Source organism: Antedon bifida, chromosome 5 (assembly GCF_963402885.1).
Source record: "Antedon bifida chromosome 5, ecAntBifi1.1, whole genome shotgun sequence".
Lineage (NCBI taxonomy): Eukaryota > Metazoa > Echinodermata > Crinoidea > Comatulida > Antedonidae > Antedon > Antedon bifida.
In genome coordinates, this window is record NC_136230.1 from 14858285 (window position 1) to 14883585 (window position 25301).

Here is a 25301-nt window from a genome sequence, read left to right on the forward strand (position 1 = left end):
AATAATAATAATAATAATTTCTTCAATTTTTCAATTCATCATGTGTTTACTTACTTACTTTAATTGTACTGATTGGAATAATTAATCAGTATAATAATGCTTGCCTTCTAATCAATGTTAGTTACATTGAAAACCTCATCCAAAGGATGCGATGTAAATCCACTCAACAATTTGTTGAATGGCAAGGGGAGTCATGGGTCGGCGAATTCACTTGTTATTGTTTGTCTTTTTTTTTTTAAATATTTTGATGACGAAGTAACAGTTACTGTATAGTCAGAGTGACACTAGTTATAAGTATTATTGTTTCAGATTTGTAATAATTACGTCAAGTAAAGCCTCTTCTCTAGTAGTAGTCTAGGACCTGGGTCAGATTTGTATGCATTTAATTTAGGAGAGAATATCTCAACTGTTATAGGATAATTTGACCCCAACGAACAACATGGAATGTGTGCCAAATTCGCTATCCGGGACGAACATGCCCAAAATCGGGGTCAAAGGTTAAAAATGTGTGGTTCTTGTATCTCGACAACCACTTGTCGTACAGATTTGCTTTTGGTGTCAAATTGTTCAGAATATACATATTTATATTCGGTCTAACACAACTTTTAACGAAAAAATTACCGGAAATGCTTTTACTGACCTTTGACCCAAAAATGACAAAAAAATACATTTTCAGGTTAAATTATTCTTTAAAATGCCAATGAACAAACTGTATGGTATCAAATGAAAGCATACACAATATGCTACCCATTTCTACCCAACTTGTATTGAACATTTTTAATTATGAAGCTAATTGTATGGAAAATGTGCATATTTTGGTTATTTTTATACAAAAAATGAATATTTGGTAGCGTAATTGTTATGTTTATTTATATAATATTAAATAATTTAAGTGTTTGGAAAACTATTTGGTATCAAATGAAAGCCCATAAAATATTGTATCTATTGCTACCCAACTTGTATTAAAAATCTGTAATTATGATGCTAATTTTGTTATAAATGTGCATATTTTATTATTTTTTTTACTAAAATGAGTATATTAAATAGTGTAAATTTAGTTTGGTTTATTTATAACATTAAATAATTCAAGTGTTCTTTTGGTGTCAAATTGTTCAGAATATACATATTTATATTCGGTCTAACACAACTTTTAGCGAAAAAATGACCGGAAATGCTTTTACTGACCTTTGACCCAAAAACACATTTTCGGGTTAAATTATTCTTTAAAATGCCAATGGACAAACTGTATGGTATCAAATGAAAGCATACACAATATGCTCCCATTGCTACCCAACTTGTATTTAATTATGAAGCTAATTGTATGGAAAATGTGCATATTTTGATTATTTTTATACAAAAAATGAATATTTGGTAGCGTAATTGTTATGTTTATTTATATAATATTAAATAATTTAAGTGTTTGGAAAAACTATTTGGTATCAAATGAAAGCCCATAAAATATTGTATCTATTGCTACCCAACTTGTATTAAAAATCTGTAATTATGATGCTAATTTTCTGAAAAATATTCATATTTTATTGATTTTTGACAAAAATGAGTATACTAGATAGTGTAAATTTATTTTGGTTTATTTATAATATTAAATAATATTTCAAGTGTTCTTTTGGTGTCAAATTGTTAAGAATATACATATTTATATTTGGTCTAACACAACTTTTAGCGAAAAAATGACCGGAAATGCTTTTACTGACCTTTGACCCAAAAATGACCAAAAAACACATTTTCTGGTTAAATTATTCTTTAAAATGCCAATGGACAAACTGTATGGTATCAAATGATATATCATATAAATATGTATATTCTGAACAATTTGACACCAAAAGAACACTTGAATTATTTAATGTTATAAATAAACCAAACTAAATTTACACTATTTAATATACTCATTTTAGTAAAAAAAATAATAAAATATGCACATTTATAACAAAATTAGCATCATAATTACAGATTTTTAATACAAGTTGGGTAGCAATAGATACAATATTTTATGGGCTTTCATTTGATACCAAATAGTTTTTCCAAACACTTAAATTATTTAATATTATATAAATAAACATAACAATTACGCTACCAAATATTCATTTTTTGTATAAAAATAATCAAAATATGCACATTTTCCATACAATTAGCTTCATAATTAAAAATGTTCAATACAAGTTGGGTAGCAATGGGTATGTAGCATATTGTGTATGCTTTCATTTGATACCATACAGTTTGTCCATTGGCATTTTAAAGAATAATTTAACCCGAAAATTTGTTTTTTGGTCATTTTTGGGTCAAAGGTCAGTAAAAGCATTTCCGGTCATTTTTTCGCTAAATGTTGTGTTAGACCGAATATAAATATGTATATTCTGAACAATTTACCACCAAAAGCAAATCTGTACGACAAGTGGTTGTCGAGATATAAGAACCACACATTTTTAACCTTTGACCCCGATTTTGGGCATGTTCGTCCCGGAGAGCGAATTTGGCACACATTCCATGTTGTTCGTTGGGGTCAAATTATCCTATAACAGTTGAGATATTCTCTCCTAAATTAAATGCATACAAATCTGACCCAGGTCCTAGACTATAGGTATGTCAACCACTTTACTTAGCTTTTGGGCATGACAATGTGCCCTGGTATATGCACGGTTAAATCGCCTATGACACTAACGCAATCATTAAACAACTATATTCTACAAATAAACATGTCAGGAAATGACAATGTACTTGCTTAGTATATATACCAATGTCTTCATACTGCTGTTTTCAGTATGCTGCTATTTACGTACATGATACAGCAACACCTTCCCCGTGATTATGTTTACGATAATATGTAAAATGTATGTTAAACTATACATTGCGTCATCAGATATGTTATCTATCGGGCTGATAGTTATATAGTAAAAACAAATAATACTATGATATAAAAAGTACATAATGAAAAATGAATACACGGATAACCTCATTTCGTTAACGTCTGAACTATACTAATATTTAAATCAATTAAAGCTCATCAGTCATACATTATAGTGTTTCGGATTTGACAAAAACTGTTTCGCAAATCAACTGATTACATACCGATTATCAGGAATCTTAAATAAACAATTGTAGGAAGACTTACTGTGAGTTTTTTGCATTTAAATTATAATGTATGAGGTTAATTATGCCTATTTCAAATAACTGTTTAGCCGATTTTGTTTCTCAGTCTCACTCTGCAATCGCGAAATTTTCTTTTAATTCTAAGCTCACATAAACGGGCAATGAAATCGTTAATAAAAAACATAAGCTTATTCAGTATATCTATATTAGTTATTTATTTATTTTTTTTTTTCTCGCTTTACTTGGTTTCATCGTATCAAAAGGCCTATTAGTGGATACTATTTAAAAAATACAAACAAAGGGTTACTATCGATGGTTTCCCTGTATAGCTTAATGTCTGTTTCTATCAAAACTATCAGATCAACCGGCGGACGCTTTTCTTTAAATAATGTTGCTGATGACTTCTGACGTTAATGCGTCGGTCGTAAATTGGAATATTTTTTTTAATATTTTAATTTTTTTTTTAAAAAGAGGCGTATAAAAATCAATTTGCATGATTGATTTCTGTAATATAAATTGTGCATGTAAAAGCGTTGTTTCCTGTTTTCATTATTGAGGCCGACAGATCGAACATGATGTTATACAGGCCATGATTGTTATTATACAAATAATGATATGAAAATAACTATTGTTGTTATGTTGTACCATGTTGTTTTGAAGTATAATAATATATTATATTAAAGTTTATACTTATATGGATTTTATAAACACACTTTAGCTTCAATTATGTCAACAAACGACCAAATAATCCTAGGCCTAGCAAGGCTAAAACGCCTAGGCTAGGCCTAGCCTAATACTAACAGGCCTATAATAGCTAGACCTAGGCCTAGCATATGAATCTCTTGAGCAACGAAATAGCTAAATTGCCTCAACACACTCCACTGGGACATGAAAACCACTGATTTCGCATCGTGATATTCTACAAAACACTTGATTTTCATGTTCCCACCTAAATATCTCGGCTATTATAAATCGGATTTTTTTGGATAGTAGCTCTAAATAAACTGTAGACAATACTGAACATTATGATATATGTTTGAAATTGTAAAGTTACAAAAAGTTTGTGTCATTTTACGTTTTAAAACTTACCATCCATTGCCCGCTGACAGTGTGAGGTCGATTTTTTACCTATTTTCTAAAGCACCACAGTGTTTTATTTGCAATTTAAGATCACTTGTAGGTCATCAATCATTTTGGATAGTTTCTTAAAAGAAAGCTGAATATTCATAGATTCCTTACATACTTTTCTTATGAGCATTGGCTTAAAATAGACTGTGTCAAAATAGCAAAATCTATTTTGAAAAAATCTAAAAAATCCTAAAAAAGGCGGCAAAATTCAAATAGGGTTTGCCTGTGTTATCAAGTCTTCACTTGACAGACCGTTGGATTGTAGCTAAGTTTGGGGTTAATTTTTTCATTATATAATTGTAAGTAGCATTTTAATTTTTATATCATTCTAATGTTTGATATATAAGGAACAATTGTTAGGTGTTATTTAGTTCTATATGTCGTGTTTTATATTCACAATTGCCAAATTAAGACACCTATGTTTTAATGATAGCGAGCTGGGATCTACCATTTTTCACTCGGGTAATGGTTATGTTTATCTTTCTGTGACCTGTTTTGTTTAATGAATAGATGGTAATTATTACAAAGTCTGGAAATGTTCATACTATACTAGTTTATGTCATTTTAATTTCTTTGGTTAAAAAATGTAATCAATAATCGTGGAAATTAGTTGTAGTCATAATGGTTGACCCCCCTATATAATGGACGATGACAAGACTTGGGTTGCATGAACTTGGTATGAACTTATAAGTAGATAAACAGCTCAATAGGTACATATTAAAAATCACTGTTTGGTTGCAAAATTTGCACCAAGAGATTCATATGTACTAGCTTGGCTGAAAGGTAAAATTTCGACAGACAATTTGAACTTATCTAGGCTAATTATGGTTTTTCCAACGATTCCACATCTTGTAGAGATGTTCCCATTAATTAATAAAAATCTTACACACGATCTAAAGCTAATTTAAATGCCTTTTTGATCTAAATTAGTACATATATCTCTCCAGAAAAACTAATCATAGCATTAAAATCGCCGCGAAAATAAGTGGCGCTGTTGCATTTCAAAAGCAATAGTATAAAACAATATATTATTTTTCCAAACGCGAAAATATTTGTTTTTTCGTACACGGAAAAAAGTACCATTAAACGATCGTTTAAAAGTGCGTACTATTGCACGCCATGTGACCACATTCGTCCTATCAAATGACAGGAATTTATTTAGGTGTTACATAATACCGGTAGCCGGTTTAAATTTGAAAATTAAACCATTGTTTTAATCACACTGAACTATACAGCACCCCTTAATAATGTTTGTAAAACTTACATTGTTTGTAAGATCCAAATTAGCACCTTTATTGATCAAAATAGTACAAACATCTGTGTGGCCATTACTTGCAGCAGCACACAAAGGTGTCCATCCTTCCTGAAATATTACAAACATTATGTTATAGTATTTTTCACTTCACAACAAACTATCTAATATTGCACTAAAATCAATTAGTTGTGATCATGTATAATACTAATTCAATTAAATAATATAATTTATATATGCTACACTGTTAAATTAAACAAAGTTTATTAATATTAATGCATTACATACGTATTTGCTTGCATGATATTCTTATGGATGATACAGTACGTTTAAACACTTAATAACTGTAGCATTTATACTTTATAAACTGTTACCAATTGTGTAAAATATGGTGGTTCTTTCTTATTTTTTATTTAACTTTTAGTTTTTCAGACACCACCTATTGACAGTAGCAGAATCGAGTGTTTATTTCAAGCTCACATAAACCGGCAATGAAATCCTCGTTATTAACAAAAAAAAAAATTATTTATGCTTACATTATTTACACTACAGTATATTTAAATTATCTACTTATTAGTTTATTTATATTATATTGTTTTCTCTGTTGACTTGGTTAGATAAAACATGCTACTGAGAAACTGTAAACATTCTAGTTGAAATTCTTTCTGTTAAGTATACCCACAGATTGCACTATTTTCTGTATACTTAAATAGGTACTCTTTCCGTACATGTGTACATGTGAAAATATTTCACTTCAAACATTTTCCAAAATAGTGGTACACAACAATGAAAAAAAGTGTGTTCTTGTCACTAGAACCATTCTTGGGACTGAGTTGAACTTCGACAATGCCGGTCAGATGTAAAAACAAGTTACAAAGAATAAATTAGCAATTGTCACTGCATACTCATCCATCAAACTAGCCGCCATCGGGCAAATACTCAATTCACAGTCATTCAGATTTTTAAAAAAATGCACTTATCTATTTACGTCACCCTGCATAGTAGGTATTAACAATTATTAGAACTCTAGTAATTGTCCTTTTCCGATATCTATTTTCGACTCAATGTATTTCATTTCTTTTATGAATATGAACAGTTTGTCTTAAATGAAAGATAAATTTAATTTGAAGTGCGTGTTTATTGGAATTAACAATTGTCTGTAGTTTTAGTATTAATTTGTTTAAAATTAATCTTATGAGGGTTAGTTTTATAGGAACAATAGTACTTTTTTATGTTTTGGCAATTAGTGCAATTAAAGCGTAATTAATTCGGCAATCGTCATATTCCATTTGGAATACTACGTCCTGTAAAATGACTAGAATGTTCTCATGGTTGTATTGCGGCGCCTTTTTTAAAAGCTTTTTATGATGGTCACAAAATACCAAGACACATTAAAGGAACGCTCGTCGTCAGATATATGTAATGAGAAATATACAAACAATGATGTTGTTGTGATGTCGTGGGTGGGTGTTAGGTGTGGCGGCGTTCATTTGGGGAGGCATTGTTGGTAACGTTTTATAATAAAATAAATTCCCCTAGATATGAACAAGTACAACACCATATTTGATATTATCAAGAAGTGATAACAGTAAACAATTGTATGAAAATACTTGGTAAATAAATAGTTATAGCAGTCAATGAATTATTCAACAAATACAATTGTGTTTGTGTTATAATACAATATTGTGTGTATAAATATATGTTGCGGGGCGTTTATTAGAGGGTGGATGTTGCATATTACAAATATGTGTTATGGGGTAGACGGCGTTTATTCAAATAAATTCGGTAGGCCTAATTGGTATATAATCAATACATTATTTAGTTTAAATCAAACACCAAATAATGAAAAGTGAGCTGTTTCGGCATAAGGAAAACGTTTTAAACGGCTTGCAACATGGGCCAAAGCACCCCGGGTCTCAATGACGATACAGTACATGTACCAGAACGTACCAGTTCCAGAAACGGATGAAACACGAATTTAATTAAGTATGAAAGCAAAAATAACAACGGACAATGATTAAAAGTTTCCCAAAAAATTGGTGAATTAAACTAAAATTTGAACACAATCATCACCGTGATTAGTTCGGGATATCCGCGTTAACTCACACAGTGTAACAAACATCTTAAAATACGCACATACTCTATGACCTGACAAAAGAAACTATTCATAGTGCTGAATTATGTATATTTTTACAGTATTAAGTGCGAATAACCAATCAAGTTAATAGTGTATGTTTTCTTCGCAAAAAATCCAATGTATTGTATGTGATATTTTTCTTGATAGTATAATATTCAATTTGTTGGTGGATATGATGCATTCTGAAAGTCCTTTAAAGGTTTTGTTAAAAGAAACATCAACTACGATTTAATTTTAAACAATGTTTTGGTATCGAAAAATGTCATAGTTTCGATGCATTTAATGTACAAATTTTGAGAGCTAAAAGATGTATATTCAACTGTAACATTTCAGAGGACCCACACATTTAAAGTCATTGTTAAAAGAAATATTGAAATAGAAAAATATATTGCTTTTGAAAATTATAATATGCATGCATATAACCTAAAATGGAAAAAATTAGGAGTATAGTCTGCCTTTTAACTACTCATGATATGTATACATTTTTGCTTGATTGGTTTTGTATCTTGCGAAAATGCGAAGGTTTGTACAGTTTTCTCACCAAGTGCGCGCGACAGGTATTACCATGGATTAAAGAATAGAAGGATATGCATCGACGTGAGATCAAGGGTTCCTTGACTCTCGCCGACAGACAGCGGACCGCCCACAATGTTACAGTTGAATTAACCGCATGTTAACAACGAAACGGTCGCATGCCTAATGTTGTTTACTGCACATGTGCAACGACATTTAACCTTGTTGGCTACGCTTATTTCGCGCGTTCTTTGGTGGCATGATGTTTTAGCGCTAGCAACAATGGTGACGAACACTTTATACGACGACGAATTTAGTTATAACCTTTCTGATACCAAATAAAAACAATACTATAGGCCCTATATATATATATATATATTGGCTTAGAATTGTAGATGCTATAATTGTAATTAGTATAGGTTTCTGCCGCGATTGATCTACGCTAATGTTTTTATGACATTAAAGTAGCATTGTATGACCTGTAGTAGCCCTACATCTGAGACAATAACTATTTGTTGTCTCAGCCTACATGTAAAATTACAAAATCAGCAAGGATACTACGCCTAGGCCTTCTAGGCTTACTAGTAAACCATATGATTTGCCGACATTGATACTGCCTAGCTAGGTAGGCCTAGGCTAGTAGATACAACGTGTAATCATGATCTATATACTCACCGTTGTCTTACTTCTTGTGTGAATATTAATAGGTACTTCATTTGTTCGTGATTAAGTTTGCCCTGCGTGTACTTTTCAAAACGACCGCTAGGTAACGTTTCGCAACTATACATAGCCAGCCAATCCCGGATCAAGGATCGCTGTTTTCATTCAATTAGGCCCGGTGATTGGATGTGATGTGGATGACATAACCACTAGCCAATCACCAGGCACTATAATTTAAATATAATCACATCAATAATTAAGGAGGTTCATGAAGAAACCACTGCTTAGCCATATATTAAAAACACGATTGTTGTATGTGTGAACACCGGCCACGCTAACAACATACATGGTCAAATGCATAATTTAATATTCTATAGATTAACGCAATTTTTAATGACAGAAGATGGCAGGCAAATAATGATAATTCAAATAAAAAAATTGCATATTTTATTAATATTACCAACTACTTAAAATTACCAGTCGTAAGAAAGTGAACTTTTCGTAGTCCGATTGTGATGAAACTAAAACAGAATTGTTCAGCAATATATTTTTGTTGTCAATTAATCATGGACGCAGACGTGTCAATAGAACATTCAGACTGCGCATACGATTTCTACATGGTTACGTTTTGGTCTCAAAAAATGTAACAGTTGGTTCGCAGCGTTCTACAGAGGGCCGCGGTTAGAGACACGGAGTTCAATGAGCGTGTTTGTTTGATTGGCAGCAGTGCTTTAGTATAGGCAAGCGCGTTGTAAAATCGTTTGATGTCACCGTCGATGCATATCCTTTTATTCTTTAATCCATGGTATTACAAAGTGTTATTTGACGATTATTACAAAGTGCGACAGGGAGTTTACAGATAGTTATTATAGCCTAATTATATGCGATGTTTTTTTTCCAAGACAGTTTTTCAGGAATCGACTCTATTTTTGTCCTTTCTTGAGTTTCGGGATCATTAATTTGATGAGATTTGGCTTGGAGGTATCCAAGTCCATCTTTGGTTGATCTGACTTCTCAATGTCAAGATTAACCTTGATGGGGCAGCGTTGTTTCGAATCATGGTGCAGTTCTCGACAATACAGTTATCCTCACTACAAAGTAGACCTGAGTTGTTTCATTTAGGTATGTTATTACCGATACGCCCTTTAAATTGTAAAATTGGCACTTTGTTTTAATCACACTGAATTATATAGCACATATTAGTATTAATGTTTGTAACACTTACATTTTCAGTGTAAATTATGATAAAGTGTTGACGGGAGGACGTTCTGTCGATAGAGGGCCAAAATCACGTATTTTTTTAATTTATTTATTCAATATATCGTAATCGCAGCACAATGCTGAATTAAAACAATATTAACATGATAATGTACACATCAAAAGGATAAAAAATATAAAAAATTACAAATATAAAAATATAAAGGTACAAAATTCAAGAATCGATAAAAATATACAAAATTGAAAATAGACAAAAAGTAGCACAAAAGCACGCGAGCAGAATTTGCACATGACGACCAATAAAACAAGAATCATTTGTCATTAGGAGTTTGGCGAGAAAGGGTATAGCACTTTTGGCATATCTTTCGGTTCCTTCGGTTCGGTTCCTTTATGCCAAATATGTATCTATATCGTTTTGAGAATGACAGAATTATTTTACTACTATACATTGGTTTGTAAATGAATACGTTTATAAATACCTATTAAGTCATGTTAATGAAAATAAGAAGAAATTACAATAAAGGTGGGTGATTTCCACGAAAGATAAAAAAAAATATCTTTCGGTTTGAGCACGGGGGATTAGAAATTCGTTGGATTTTCTAAGGAGCATACTATGAGAACCAGAATTAATAGGAAACCACTCTTTGATGGATGTGCAAATTGTTTACATAATTTAATTATTCTCGTATCAAGCGTCTAAAGATTATTACTTTTAAGTGCGTGCGTGTGTCGTACTTAGGTCCCAATATAATCCGAAGCGCTCTTTTTTTAATTCGCTCAATCATGAGAGACTGTTTTATAGTAATACAACTATGCCACGCTGTTGAGGCATACTCGACAATAGGACGAACGTACCCGTACGTACGTACATAAACGGACACTAAATCGCAAGCAGAAACTCCAAAACGCTTGAGACGATTAAGCATATATAATCTACGGCTACTATTAGAAATCATATTGCTAACAAGAGTATCCCATCTTAAATTTACTTGTATAGGAATACTGAGAATTTTTATTTCATGCACACAATCCAGAAATTTATCATCTATAACTAAGTTTGGAGGATCGGGAGGGTGTTTTTTAAAACAAACTTGCAAGGCTTTACATGTTGATGGATTGAGTTTGAGAAAGTTGTGACTAGCCCAGTTATCTAGATCACAAACGTCAGAATCAACAAAAGTGGGATCGCTAGCACGACGGACCTCGACAAGGCTAATATCGTCAACATACTTAAATTTAGATGATTGGCATTTACGGCAGCATCGTTAATTATAACGTTAAAAATAATTGGTCCAAACTTGAGGGACGCCACAAGAGAGCGTTACTCATTCAGAGAGTTGGAATGGTAACGAACTCTTTGGCGTCTATTGGTAAGAAAGTCAACTACCCAGGGCAATATTTCATTTCAAACACCAATATGTCAAGCGTATGATTGACGGAATCAAAAGCCTTGGTGAAGTCAGTCGCAACTAACGTACCGACTGTGTTTCGTTTGTCAGAGCCTTTATAAAGGGTATCCAACATCTCAACCAGACAATAAGTTGTTGAAGATCCCTTAATTTCAAGAACGCATGCAGGGATATTGTCCTTTACGTAGACGGCAACTCCGCCACTTACAATTGCTGTACTTGATATATAGCCATAAATAGCAAACACATAGCTGTGTAATTGCTATACTTGCTATAGCCATAAATAGCACACAAATAGCTTGAAATTGCTGTACTTGATTTAGCCAAAGCAAATAAATAGCTGTGTAATTGCTATACTTGATATAGCCATAAATAGCTGTGCAATTACTATACCTCATATAGCCATAAATAGCAAAAAAATAACTGTGCAATTGCTTTACACCAGCTATAACAAACAGGCTGAAAATAGCCTTGGAATAGCTGTCCTACTGTGACATATTGGTCACTTGCCTGAAACCTCAGCTACAGCTGCTATAGTAGCTATATTTCAACTATACCATACCATGTCTGAATGTAGTCACAGTTAAAGCCAAATAATATAACAATTACACAATGCTACAATTAATAACTACAGAATTAGATACACTTAATACACATTGAATAGTTGACAAGTTTTGTTTTAGGGTATACACATTAGGCGATCTACATGAAGGTGGTTATATCTTGGCGGTTTACATCTGGAGTGATGTTTTTTAAAGGGTTTGGTTCAGTTAATAGTTAAGAGATTATTAAGAGGGTTTGGTTCAGTTGATAGTTGAGATTATTTAGAGGGTTAGGTTTAGTTGACAGTTCAAAAATTATGGAAAGCGGGGATTCAGTTGATACTTTAGATTATTTAGAGGGTTAGCTTGAATTTTACGTTTCTAGTATTTTTTTTCAGAGTTTTATTTTCATGCTATAGCAAAAATTATTCACAATCTTGTTTCACCTTCTAGGGAGTCACCAGACATGTTATTACATTAGGTTAAACTCCTTAACTAATGAAAAAAAGTCTTTCTGGTTTTTAGTCGCCTGGACGCGACTCTATAGTTCACTATGTCGGTCGGTCTGTCTGTCGGTCTGTCGGTCCGGAATCACTATGCATTGTAGCACGCGACTTAATGGCTGTTGGCCTTGTTATAGCAGAATTTTACAAAATTTTGTATTTGACCATTTTAAGGGAAATCCTTGATTTCTATTACAAATATTTGATTTATGCACAATTAACCAGATATTATATTTAAAATTCATGCCTGTACCTGAACTTTAACTTAAATAAAGATTATTAACCCTTTGTTTGATGTTTTCTTTAAGATAATGTATTGTATATGCATGCATTTGTTTTGCTTGTATACTATTTTTTTATATAGTACCGTACTTTTATACGTAGCATTTATATATTGCAAATTCGGTAAGAAATTGTGGTCCTTAATATGAAAGGTGGCACTAGTTCTGCTGCCAGTTATTTTGCTACAATTAATTATCAAAGAACCTATAGATACAGTGCACTGATTGGGTAATAGAATACTGTAGTTCAATACGGTTAGTGTAATTTTTTCGACGGTTGAAAATTTCAACCTTTAAGAATTTTTGTTGGAGACATTGATATACGCACTGTCATATGGAACTTTTAAATTTAAAAAAGCCCCAAATCATATATATTATGATAAAGTGGTGTTTGCGTTTGAACTGGCAGTTACGAAAAACAAGGCCATATAGATAGCTGCAGTCGCGTGCTCAACAAAAAATGGCATGAAAAGTTAAGTTAAGTTAAGTCCAAGAGCATTAGTTCATAAGTATAGGCAGACCCGGAAATTTCTGGTAACAAACTAATTTTTTCAGGAAAGGTCGAGAACTATGATTGGAACATCATACTAAAAGTCCCGAAAAATCCTCCTTGTGCTCTCCGAGAAATCCAAGATGGCGTCCAAAATGGCTGCCATTTTAAATTGGTCTATAACTTTGTAACCGCTTGTCGTAGAGTATCGATTTTGGTGTCAAATAGTTCACAATATATACATTCCTATTTTCTCTAACAGAAAATTTTGTCAAAAAATGGCCGCTACTAAAGTTTCTGGCAGTTTGACCTTTGACCTGGTCTTATCATATCTCGGTAATGGCTTGTCATAGAGAATTAAGATTAGGCCCAAATTGTTCAGAACATGCATATTTTTATTTGGTGTAATGAAATATTTTATCCCAAAATGACCGGAAGTGAGGTTATTGACCTCTTATTGACCTATTCATATCTCTTTACCGTATCTCAAGAAATATTTGTCGTAGAGCATTACTTTTGGTGTCATATTGTTTGGAACATATACATTTCTATTTAGTCTAATACAACAGTTTGCCCTCAAATGCTCGGAAATAAGTTAATTTATTGAAAACTTAAAAAATCAAAGAGCTGCATAGGCAGAGGATATGAATAATGTAGGTAAAATCAAAATCAAAGTTTTAACTCTGCCTTAAAACATGTTTTGTGCATAGCACATCATCAGGTAAAGTGAATTGTTACAAAAAGAAAATATAAAGTCAATAAATTACAAAGAATAACTGTCAGTGGCTAATCAAAGTTGGTTAAGTAAACAAAAGACAATTGGCAAATACCTATGTACACAGCACATATCCGACCATTTATATGCAACTTTGAGTTGCGTGCAAACGTGACTCTATTGCTCACTATTTCGGTCGGTAAACACTAACTCATATTCATATTTTTTCGTTATTTTGACACTGGATATTAATACTTGTAGGCAAATATAAATGTTTTTAAACATTTTTCAACATTTTTTAACTTTTTCAGCAATTTCGGTCGGTTGGTCAGTCAGTAAACACTAACTCATATTCATATTTTTTCGTTATTTTGACACTGGATATTAATACTTGTAGGCAAATATAAATGTTTTAAAACATTTTTTAACTTTTTCAGCAATTTCGGTCGGTTGGTCAGTCAGTAAACACTAACTCATATTCATATTTTTTCGTTATTTTGACACTGGATATTAATACTTGTAGGCAAATATAAATGTTTTAAAACATTTTTCAACATTTTTTAACTTTTTCAGCAATTTCGGTCGGTTGGTCAGTCAGTAAACACTAACTCATATTCATATTTTTTCGTTATTTTGACACTGGATATTAATACTTGTAGGCAAATATAAATGTTTTTAAACATTTTTCAACATTTTTTAACTTTTTCAGCAATTTCGGTCGGTTGGTCAGTCAGTAGGCCTAAACACTAACTCATATTCATATTTTTTCGTTATTTTGACACAGGATATTATTTAATACTTGGAGGAAAATATAAATGTTTTTAAAAATGTGAACATTTTTAAACATTTTCAGCAATTTCGGTCAGTTGGTCGGTCGGTCGGTTAGTAAACAATAACTCAAATTTACGCAATTTACGTAAAAATAATGCATTTTGAAACATTCCTTGCTTTAATGTTCGTTGTATGGCTTATTTATGATAAAAAGAGAATATACCCTAGGTATTTCACGTCAAACGCTCTTTACTCGGCATGAATAGACTTTCTTTTCCAGATTCATATTTTATTTGGTCCTTGCTGAAATCTATGAAAAATATATTGGAATACCCGGGCAATGATCCCGGTACCTCTCACATGCTAAGTGAGAGCTCTACCATTTGAGCTAGTCCCCCAGTTACATATTTAACTGTTTAAAGATGAAAAAAGTATCGCCATATGCCCTATAAATATGATTTATTAAATATTAAAAATATGCAAAATAAAGGGTCTTTAAATCACTTCAACATTGATCAGTAGCATTCTGTCATTCATCACCTGATGTTGCATCTTCAACATCTTGGTGTTTGTTGCTTCTTTCACATCATTATCATCATGTTCATCTGTATGGGTGTTGTTGCATGTTTGCCCAAAAGTTATATGACGTTATGAGGTTAGAGAACATTGAAGAGTGCATTCTCTTTTAAAACAAGGAATGACCTGGTTTCATGTTTCAAAATGCATTATTTTTACAAATAAAATGGTCTTTAACATTAAGTTTTTGACACTATCCGGAGTATAATATATGCCATGTAGGCCTACATAGTGTTTCCTGCCAATTGAGCATTTTCATGCGAAATGTATATGACCTGAACATTTCATTCTCACACTCACAGTATCATAAAGTCTATACATTTCCTAAATTACATAAAATTTCTACTTCTCTGAACAAAAATAATTATCATAATTTCTATAATAAATAATAAAAATAACGACGTGATTTCAACAAAAGCACTAGCGTATGTACTGTAATGCGAGTTACAGACGAATAACGCATTTAAAATGTATTCATGACATCTACATATAGGGGACATTTTGTAGCAATAACTTTTCAACCATAACTAGTATGAGAATTTCAATTAACGTGTCCCATGATATTCTTTGTTCTATCGAAGTTAAATAAATGATTATTTTGGTTTTTTATAGTTCATACCCTTACAGGAAAATTTACCCTCAAGGTTACCTGATGATGTGCTATGCCCAAAACATGTTTTAAGGCAGAGTTAAAATTTAGATTTTTTCTACAGTATTCATATCCTCTGCCTATGTAGCTCTTTGATTTTTAAAGTTTTCAATAAATTAACTTACTTCAGAGCATTTTAGGGCAAACTGTTGTATTAGACTAAATAGAAATGTATATGTTCCAAACAATTTGACACCAAAAGTAATGCTCTACGACAAATATTTCTTGAGATACGGTAAAGAGATATGAATAGGTCAATAAGAGGTCAATAACCTCACTTCCGGTCATTTTGGGATAAAATATTTCATTACACCAAATAAAAATATGCATAGTCTGAACAATTTAAACCTAATCTTAATTCTCTATGACAAGCCATTACCGAGATATGATAAGACAAGGTCAAAGGTCAAACTGCCAGAAACTGTAGTAGCGGCCATTTTTTGACAAAATGTTCTGTTAGAGCAAATAGGAATGTATATATTGTGAACTATTTGACACCAAAATCGATTCTCTACGACAAGCGGTTACAAAGTTATAGACCAATTTAAAATGGCAGCCATTTTGGACGCCATCTTGGATTTCTCGGAGAGCACAAGGAGGATTTTTCGGGACTTTTAGTATGATGTTCCAATCATAGTTCTCAACCTTTCCTGAAAAAATTAGCTTGTTACCAGAAATTTCCGGGTCAAACCCTAATGCTCTTGGACCTGGAAACAGCTGTGGAGGAAGCTGTTATGTCTCTAAGCTTCTTATTTCGTTTCATTTCCAAAGGTGAGACTCGATCTCGGTACCAACGAGCCATACACAACTGACTAAAAGTTGTAGAAAGATTCCTCCGTGTATTTACTATGCAGTAACCACTTTGGTGCAGATTATTACATAGGCCTACCGCAATGAATTATAACTTTTTACTATGATGAAATATTAAAAAATATTTTAAAAAATGATGCACTGTCAAACTATATACTATTAAATGTAAAATATGAACATTTTAAGGAAGAAAATAATGGTAAGTTTGTTATTTCGGCCTATGAAAAAAATGTCATAATTTGTTTAATTGTCGAAATTATTAAAAAAAAATTTAATATGCAATTAATGATGAATTAATCAACTTGTGTTCTCTTAATTTCATAATAAATCATACATATGATACACTTTAAGAAAATGAAATGCAAAATAGGTGTTCCCGAGCATTCTGACGATCTATATTAACTTCGAAATGTAGCATATTTTCACCATTTTGTTAACTTACACGTACGTGCGTAGCCTGTCACTTGTATAACGTAATTTCGAGTTGAAAAGTGAATCAAATATGATAATATTATTAAAGAATGGTTGTAAAACAGAAATCGGGCAAAAAGAGTGCATATTAACATTAACCGCGCAAAAATCTGCGCACTCATGGCAATGTTTTAAACTCTTAAAATTGCCTGAAACGTACTCTTATTTCATCGAAAATAATTTTATTTTAAATTTTAAGCGCGCGTACGCATGCGTTACAAGCGCTACGCACGTAATTGTATTGCCATATGATGATTTATGCCTTGACATTTATGAGTACAACATTTTATTTAATTGTGATTCATGCTTGTGAAGATACGATTACAAACGTGATTTCGTTAAATCGTGCGTAGACCGCGTAATTTTTGACTGCGCACCGTGAAAACATAACCACATCCTTTCCTGGCCATAAGGAATATACTGTGAAAAATTGACTTAGCTAGATGAAAGTGATATCAAGACAAAGCCATATACAAGTTAGTGTTTACCGACCGACCGACCGACCGACATAGTGAACTGTAGAGTTGCTTTGCACTATTGGTTTCATTTTGCCGTTACGTTTAAAAAAAATGTTTTAACAAATCAAATGGATACCTCAATCATATCTATTTAGTGTACCATTTTCATAAAATAGTGTTGCTCTGTAGGCTACATCACTATACAATACAATACAAAAACAGAAAAATCACCATTAAAAAAGACATTCCCTAACATTCAGTGCTCTAACTATTACGGAATCTATTTGTACGAGGGGTGATGGACCGCTTCCTTGAACTTCAAAAATAGTGCATATGAGATGGGTTGGGTTTTGCAAAACCAAATGTGTTTTCTTAGTAGAGTGATCTCTAATCAATCAAATTGAGATCTGCTCAATTCTAAATATACGTGAAGCATAATTAACAATACATTTGAGTTCCAACTTATTCTTACATTATTGTGGTCCCGGTAAACCATGCAACAATGAGAAAAGTGAGAATACTTTCAATGACCGATTTATATAAAAAAATAAACGTAGGCCTAATGGGAGGTTTAACTTCAAAATATGTAAGTAAAAACGTTGAGCAATGGCCGTTTTGATAGCCTTAGTAATAATACTTATTGTCGTGTCATTTAAGATCTCTAGTGCTTTATTTACAATGTCAATTCCACAGTGGGTATTTCATATTGTAGGTGATTTACATTTTTTGTTATAAAATGTCGAGTGTTTCACCTGCTTTGATAGAAACAATACTGTAATGAGTTGAAAATGTAAACATATTAGTGTATTGGTAAACACATGATGTACTGCAAACCAAACTAGTATATTTGTGCACATAATAGTAGGTGACATTTGTAATTAAATCGTGTTATTTGATACGACAAAGCATGTAAACACCTAAAAAACGTACATAATCATATGATGTGGTACATTTTGAATGTTGACATGACATGATAAACATGTTCAACAGAGTTCAACTTAGATTTTTCTTGGGTTACTTAGATTTCGTTCTTAATTACGGTGTATCGTTATTTATTGTAATGCGCTGTGTTCTCTATAGGTCGATATTACATAGTTTGGATACGCAGATTTCTCTTAGTATTACAGGGTAACACCGTGGATTAAAAATATATTGTTTATTATAAAACATAGACCTTTGCAAAAACACTACTTAGTTTATATACTGAAAAAGATCATAATTAAAATATACATTTGGATTAGCTGTAGGCCTACGTGTGGAAATAAAACATCTAAATGAATATGTATTTTACAAAAAGCTACAATTATGTTTTCGAGAATTGGTTTTAGACCACACTAAGTGGTTGGTGTAACTTAACATTTTTATGATATAATTTAAACATTATATTTTAATTAGTCACCTTAACATAGACCTTTGCCATATACGATGATTTAAAATTCAGAGAGTTTTAGTATTATAGCATTACAGTTGAACTTCCGTGAGCGGCCACCTCCCTTAACGGCCGTACTTTCAAAAAGCCTGTTTGTTCTTCATCTAATTAGTGGACCTCCTGTAAGCAGACATCTCACGTGAGCGGCCGCGGCAAATTTGTTTACAATACATTAGATTTTACCTCCCTGTAAGCAGCCACCCAAAAAAGTCGTATTGACTTTTGAAAACAAGGCCATTATACATGACTGCATTCACGTGCGCAAATTTTAGTTAGTGTTTACCGACCGACCAACCGACCGACCGACATAGTGAGCTGTAGATTCGCGTTTTGCACGCGACTAAAAATGCAATGTTGATACTTATATTGTGCTTTAAATATTAGCTTTATTTCGAAGCGGTTTTAAAAATATTCCTGTGTTTTTTAGATGAGATGAAAAAACTACACAGATTTTGACCAACCGATTTTTCTGAAAATCATAAATAATACTAAACCATCTGATTATAAATTAAATGGAGAATATAGAGGCTAGTTGCGTTCAGAAAGCTGAAAAATATCGTGCATAGTCATAATACGTGATTTTGGCCCTCTATTGGCAGAACCTCCCGTAATCGGCCACTTTTTAATTCCATAAAATAAGGAAATTAATAGGAGTTGATACCTTAGTGGTTACAACAGCCCAGGTCTATAGTCTACTTTAGTTAAGTATAGTCAACAATATGAATTCCAAAAAAGTGAGTGACCTGCTACATAACAAACACTGAATGTATAGTTTTCCAAAGAATGCGCTACATTGCTAAATTAAACTAAATTTGAACTCATCAAGCCCAAAGACGTTTTTTTCGCAAATACTCACCCGATTCTGTAGCTGTTAGTACACTCAGTGTGGAAGACTGTCGACAGTCTGCCAGAGACCTGTCTGACTGTATTAAGTACTTTTAATACACGATATCGCTTTCATTAGGTTCCTATCTAGAGACAATTTGTAACGTTATAATAGTGTATTCAATATAAAATCCACTCGGCAACCAGAATAGTAGCAGGTTTATCGTATTGCCATGCAAGAATGGATAGGCGTTTTCCTCTGCTTTTTGGCCTTCTAGTCAGTTATTGTTATTGATTATACGAATTACGTAATTAGTTTAGTAGCTCATCTACCTTTTTAGCAGGGCATACTCAATATCGTAGAGGCTAGGCCTACTACACTCAAGTTAAGTATGAGTTGGCATGGTACGAGTCGACCAGGGTACAACCACTAGCCTTAATACTAGAAGAACATAGGCTATAGGTCTGCGGGAATGGGAAATCTGGCCTAGAAGGCATAGGCCTACAGGAATCCAGTCAAGTCGCCCCATCGCAAAGTCGCCCAATACAAAGTCGCCCCATCGCATTGGGTACGCCCAAAAAAAAGCCATCATATGAGCATTAAAAGGTCTCGTAGAGCCAGCGGTGTTAGCCTACTACGCATCACTACTACTACTAGCTAGGCCTAGCCTAGAGTTCATTTTAAATTAAGTAGGCCTAGGGCTCCAGTAGTAATTTCGGTCGCGTTTTCGGCCTATTTTTCAGGAAATGTGAGAGGTGAGGTGGGTTAGCCCAGCTAGGCTAACCTAACCTGTAAGTAGTATTCTAGCCCATCCATGATGGGTACGCCCGGGTTGGAATTGGTACATGTTGACCCGTATCCGTATTCTTCTAGCTAGGGTGCTGGTAAACCCGTACCCATGCCATCCAACTTAGCTAACTCGTACCCAAATAATTGGTCAACTCGTACCCTGGGCTAACCCATACCTAAACCAACCCATACCTAAACCAACCCGTATGTAATATAAATATAAAATATAATAGTTAATTATATCTCAACCGTAATAGTAATATTAGTAAATAACGATTATTTTATTTACCATTACTATTACTGTTACGGTTGAGATATAATTAACTATTATATTTTATTTGGAATACCAACCGAATGAATCTTTTTAATGAATATAAATATACTTTTAATAGCATTAAACATAGGTACGGGCCAGCCCATGATGAGTACGAGCCAGCCCATGAGGGTATGAGTGAGCCAAAATGTTGGGTACGAGTTGGCATGGGTACGGGTTGACCTGTATCCTTCTAGCTAATCTTACTAGGCCTAGTAGAGTAGGTCTACGCTACCAAGTCCGGCTACAATAATGGTATTCTGTTTATAGCTTTATTGATAGCTTGGTTCAAATCTGGGTTGGGACGGCTTTTTGTCATTCTAAAACAGATTTCCTTATCATAATAAAATAATATATGAATTTAACTGTAATATTGTATACATAATATTAGTAATTGCCATTGCATTTATTATTATTATTATATATTATACGGTTACCCCTTAATTATACTATAGTATAAAACTATAATTTCCTTGTTATATTTTACAATATTTTCTTCACAATTCAACAATTTTGTCTTTCACAGCACAAATTATCATACTGAATCATCACACACCAAGTCTCGTAAATCTCTACTGTATTTCTCCAAACTACTCCAACTACTACATGGTATTTTCTTGAGGCTAAACTACAGTACACGGTATACTGGTACTACCATCATTCCTGGCCCGTCAACCTGGACCACATTACAGTATGGTCCAACACATAAGTACAGCCATACTACTGATTTAAAATAGTGAATTACACCCTGTGGTCAAGACTTTATTTGCTCTTATGCTTATTTCCTCCAAATACAGAGTACGTAGGGCTTTCAATTTGCTTTTATACATGTTAATTTAAAAATCGTTTATGCCTATTGTTGTATCAAATTTAGACTTTAAATACTGGGATGATCACCCTAAATTTTCTTTTTCAATTAACAATTTTATATTTCACAGCTTTTTATTCATAACTGTTAAATTGCATCCCAATACATGGTACCTATTGGTATTATATCTAAAAATACAAAGGTGGCCAACACAGATAGTTTGATATATACAGTACTCTCTTATAAATAGATGTATCTCTCTAAACTACTCCAACTACCTAATTAGCATACTACTGTACACTTTGTAGACAAGAAATAAATTGTATCCACCTAGAGGACTTATGGTAGTACAGTCGATCGTCCTGTCACTGGCCCGGTCAACATAATCTACGCCTAGATTATTGCAGTAATTAAAGTAATTATTACAGAGATTTTTTTTTTTTCAGAAAAGTTATGTGTAGAGAAAGCAGTACTCGTATTAAAAACTAAGCAGGTTGTACTCTTGAACGCAAACTGGCAGGATATTTTAAATATTTTTTATTGTTGAAATGATGGAATCCTAACTTCATTTTCCACGAATTGGAGACAAAGACATATTACGATCCTTTTATTTAAATTTATTTGGATAGACCTCCATGTAAATTCATTAAAGGCTATATGATTGTTTTATATTTTAATATGTGATAGTAGAAAATCATTGTGCATAATGAGGACTAAGAATCTAATATTTACTTGCATTCTCATCTTTTTAAAATTGTATTTATAATGCTGGTAATGAGTTTACTATTGAAAAAGTCATGTTTCCACTTATCTCAAATGGTGGCACACCTCTAACCTTGTTAGAACTGACTGTGTTCTACATTATTCTGCTATATAATAGTGCTTCCACCATACTTCAACCTGGTAATTGAATAAATTTCACCGGGGTAAAATTTAAACTAATTATCATCCTTTAACATAAAGTATCCTCCTGAAACATGTATTTGTACTGTACTTCATCTAATATCCATTACTTAATACTAATTTGGGTGATTTATGTCTAACTTCAGGAATGATCTGAGGCTAGAAAAACGAATTTCTGTACATATAATTTATATAAAAAATAAACCAATGTTTTCCTAATAACTTAACCCCTAGGTTGATAACTAACAAAGAAATTATTGAAATTGTGTTCTTACACTATAGGTGTACTGTATCTACATATGCATACTGCGTTGAAAAGAAGAATGTTTTGTAGTTATTATAGGTTATTTCCAAATATTAAAGGTCTGATATCTAACAGAAACTAAATGTTACCAAACTATGTTTTTGAAAATCTTTATGATATAATAATTATAATAATATGAACATAATATTAAATTATATTGACTATTTTTGATAATCATCATGTCCTTATAAATTCATTTATATTTATTTTGTGGTAATATAGTTCATATATTATGTATTAAATAAATTGGTAAGGCCCTATACTGTTTATATTTAAGGAAAGTTTATATACACTATTATTTTATGCCTACTAATATTAGTATTAATTGTTTATGTAACTATTTTGTCTAATTCCATTGGATTTTTGTATAGGCCAATGGCATTAATGTTTTTCTCAAAGCAAATTAGCCTAATAATGCCATATTTAGACACATAATTCATTGATTTCTGATATTCTGTACTTGTGTATGCATTACTAAAATAGTAGTTATTTTATTACTTTTATAATGTATGTATAAACATTTATTCATTTTTTTTTTTACATTTTTTAATTTAAAATTTATTAAAATACCTATCTACCTTTCTGTTATTGTTACTATTATAATATTTTTTGAGGCAGATTGATTTCAATAAAAAAAATTTAAAACAATTAATTTGACTTATACTGTACTATGTTAGTTCAGAAGATGAAGTGTGTGTGTGCAGAATCTGGTGTGTTGGAGGTTGGTGATGTGAGGTGTATTTTTGTCACTTTAAGTCCTAAATTAGATGTTTTCTGAAGAAAAGAAGTAAGAGGATAGGCTTTCAAACAACTTCAAGAAGATTCACACATAAATAATTACTTCCAAATAAAATAGTATGTAACAGTGTATATTACAGTACATTGAATAAACTCGAGCGGAAAAATAACACACATAAAAAAACATTCATTTTCTTGTCGAAAAGCGCCCTCTCTAGTTTTCTATTAATTTATTAATAATTATTATTAATTAATGAGTAATATAAACATATTTTTAACATTTATTGCTTGAAGCTTATTCTACTCCTAACAAAGTTTCATACCTCCAAATTTCATGAACGTATTCAAAGCACTTCAATAAATATCACATTGAACATTAAAAATTAGGGTTATGATAGAATTTTGCTTAAAAACATATACAAAAAACATCGATAAAAAATATTTTTCGTATTCAAAAACATTTGATACTTGGTAGAAATGTTCAATATAGGTTGCTCCATCCATATTGCAAAAAATAAATAAATATCGAGCCATATCACTGATTTTTTAAATTTACGTTTTTACAAAATGTACACTTATGAAAGATCATACAACTCCAACGCATTTTTTAAACCTAATAACGATTTTGAAAAAACAACGAAAAAAAAACGTTCATGAATGAAATTTTGTTTCTGTGAATAGAGCAACCTATATTGAACATATTAAAAAAGTTTCAAATGTTTTTAAATTCGAAAAGCATTTTTTATCGATGTTTTTTGTATATGTTTTTAAGCAAAATTCTATCATAACCCTAATTTTTAATGTTCAATGTGATATTTATTGAAGTGCTTTGAATACGTTCATGAAATTTAGAGGTATGAAACTTTGTTATGAGTAGAATCAGCTTCAAGCATTAAATGTTAAAAATATGTTTATATTACTCATTAATTAATAATAATTATTAATAAATTAATAGAAAACTAGAGAGGGCGCTTTTCGACAAGAAAATGAATGTTTTTTTATGTGTTATTTTTCCGCTCGAGTTTATTCAACGTACTGTAATATAAACTGTTACATACTATTTTATTGGGAAGTAATTATTTCTGTGTGAATCTTCTTGAAGTTGTTTGAAAGCCTATCCGCTTACTTCTTTTCTTCAGAAAACATCTAATTTAGGTCTTAAAGTGACAAAAATACACCTCACATCACCAACACCCAACACACCAGATTCTGCCCACACACACTTCATCTCCTGAACTAACATAGTACAGTATAAGTCAAATTAGTTGTTTTAAATTTTTTTTATTGAAATCAATCTGCCTCAAAAAATATTATAATAGTAACAATAACAGAAAGGTAGATAGGTATTTTAATAATTTTTAAATTTAAAAATGTAAAAAAAAATGAATAAATGTTTATACATACATTATAAAAGTAATAAAATAACTACTATTTTAGTAATGCATACACAAGTACAGAATATCAGAAATCAATGAATTATGTGTCTAAATATGGCATTATTAG

General features: G+C 31.9%; 2 protein-coding genes and 1 long non-coding RNA gene across 3 annotated transcripts in view; 1 reads left to right on the forward strand and 2 right to left on the reverse strand.

Annotated features, from left to right (window-relative positions):
* Positions 1 to 11820, reverse strand: part of LOC144842381 (uncharacterized) — a 58986-nt gene extending 47166 nt beyond the window's left edge. Inside the window, exons 1-4 of the mRNA XM_078698830.1 lie at positions 11816 to 11820; positions 11401 to 11640; positions 11105 to 11225; positions 5498 to 5596 (exon numbers count right to left, since the gene is read on the reverse strand). Coding sequence (XP_078554956.1) covers positions 5498 to 5596; positions 11105 to 11225; positions 11401 to 11640; positions 11816 to 11820 — 465 coding nt within the window. The remainder of the gene's footprint in view (positions 1 to 5497; positions 5597 to 11104; positions 11226 to 11400; positions 11641 to 11815) is intronic.
* LOC144843358 (uncharacterized) overlaps positions 1 to 25301 on the reverse strand; it is an 851823-nt gene that overhangs the window by 796253 nt on the left and 30269 nt on the right. The gene's annotated exons all lie outside the window — the stretch shown is intronic.
* Positions 20127 to 23683, forward strand: LOC144842719 (uncharacterized). Its single transcript, XR_013612158.1, has 3 exons — positions 20127 to 20219; positions 21572 to 21843; positions 22300 to 23683. It is a non-coding gene; the product is annotated as an uncharacterized LOC144842719 (long non-coding RNA).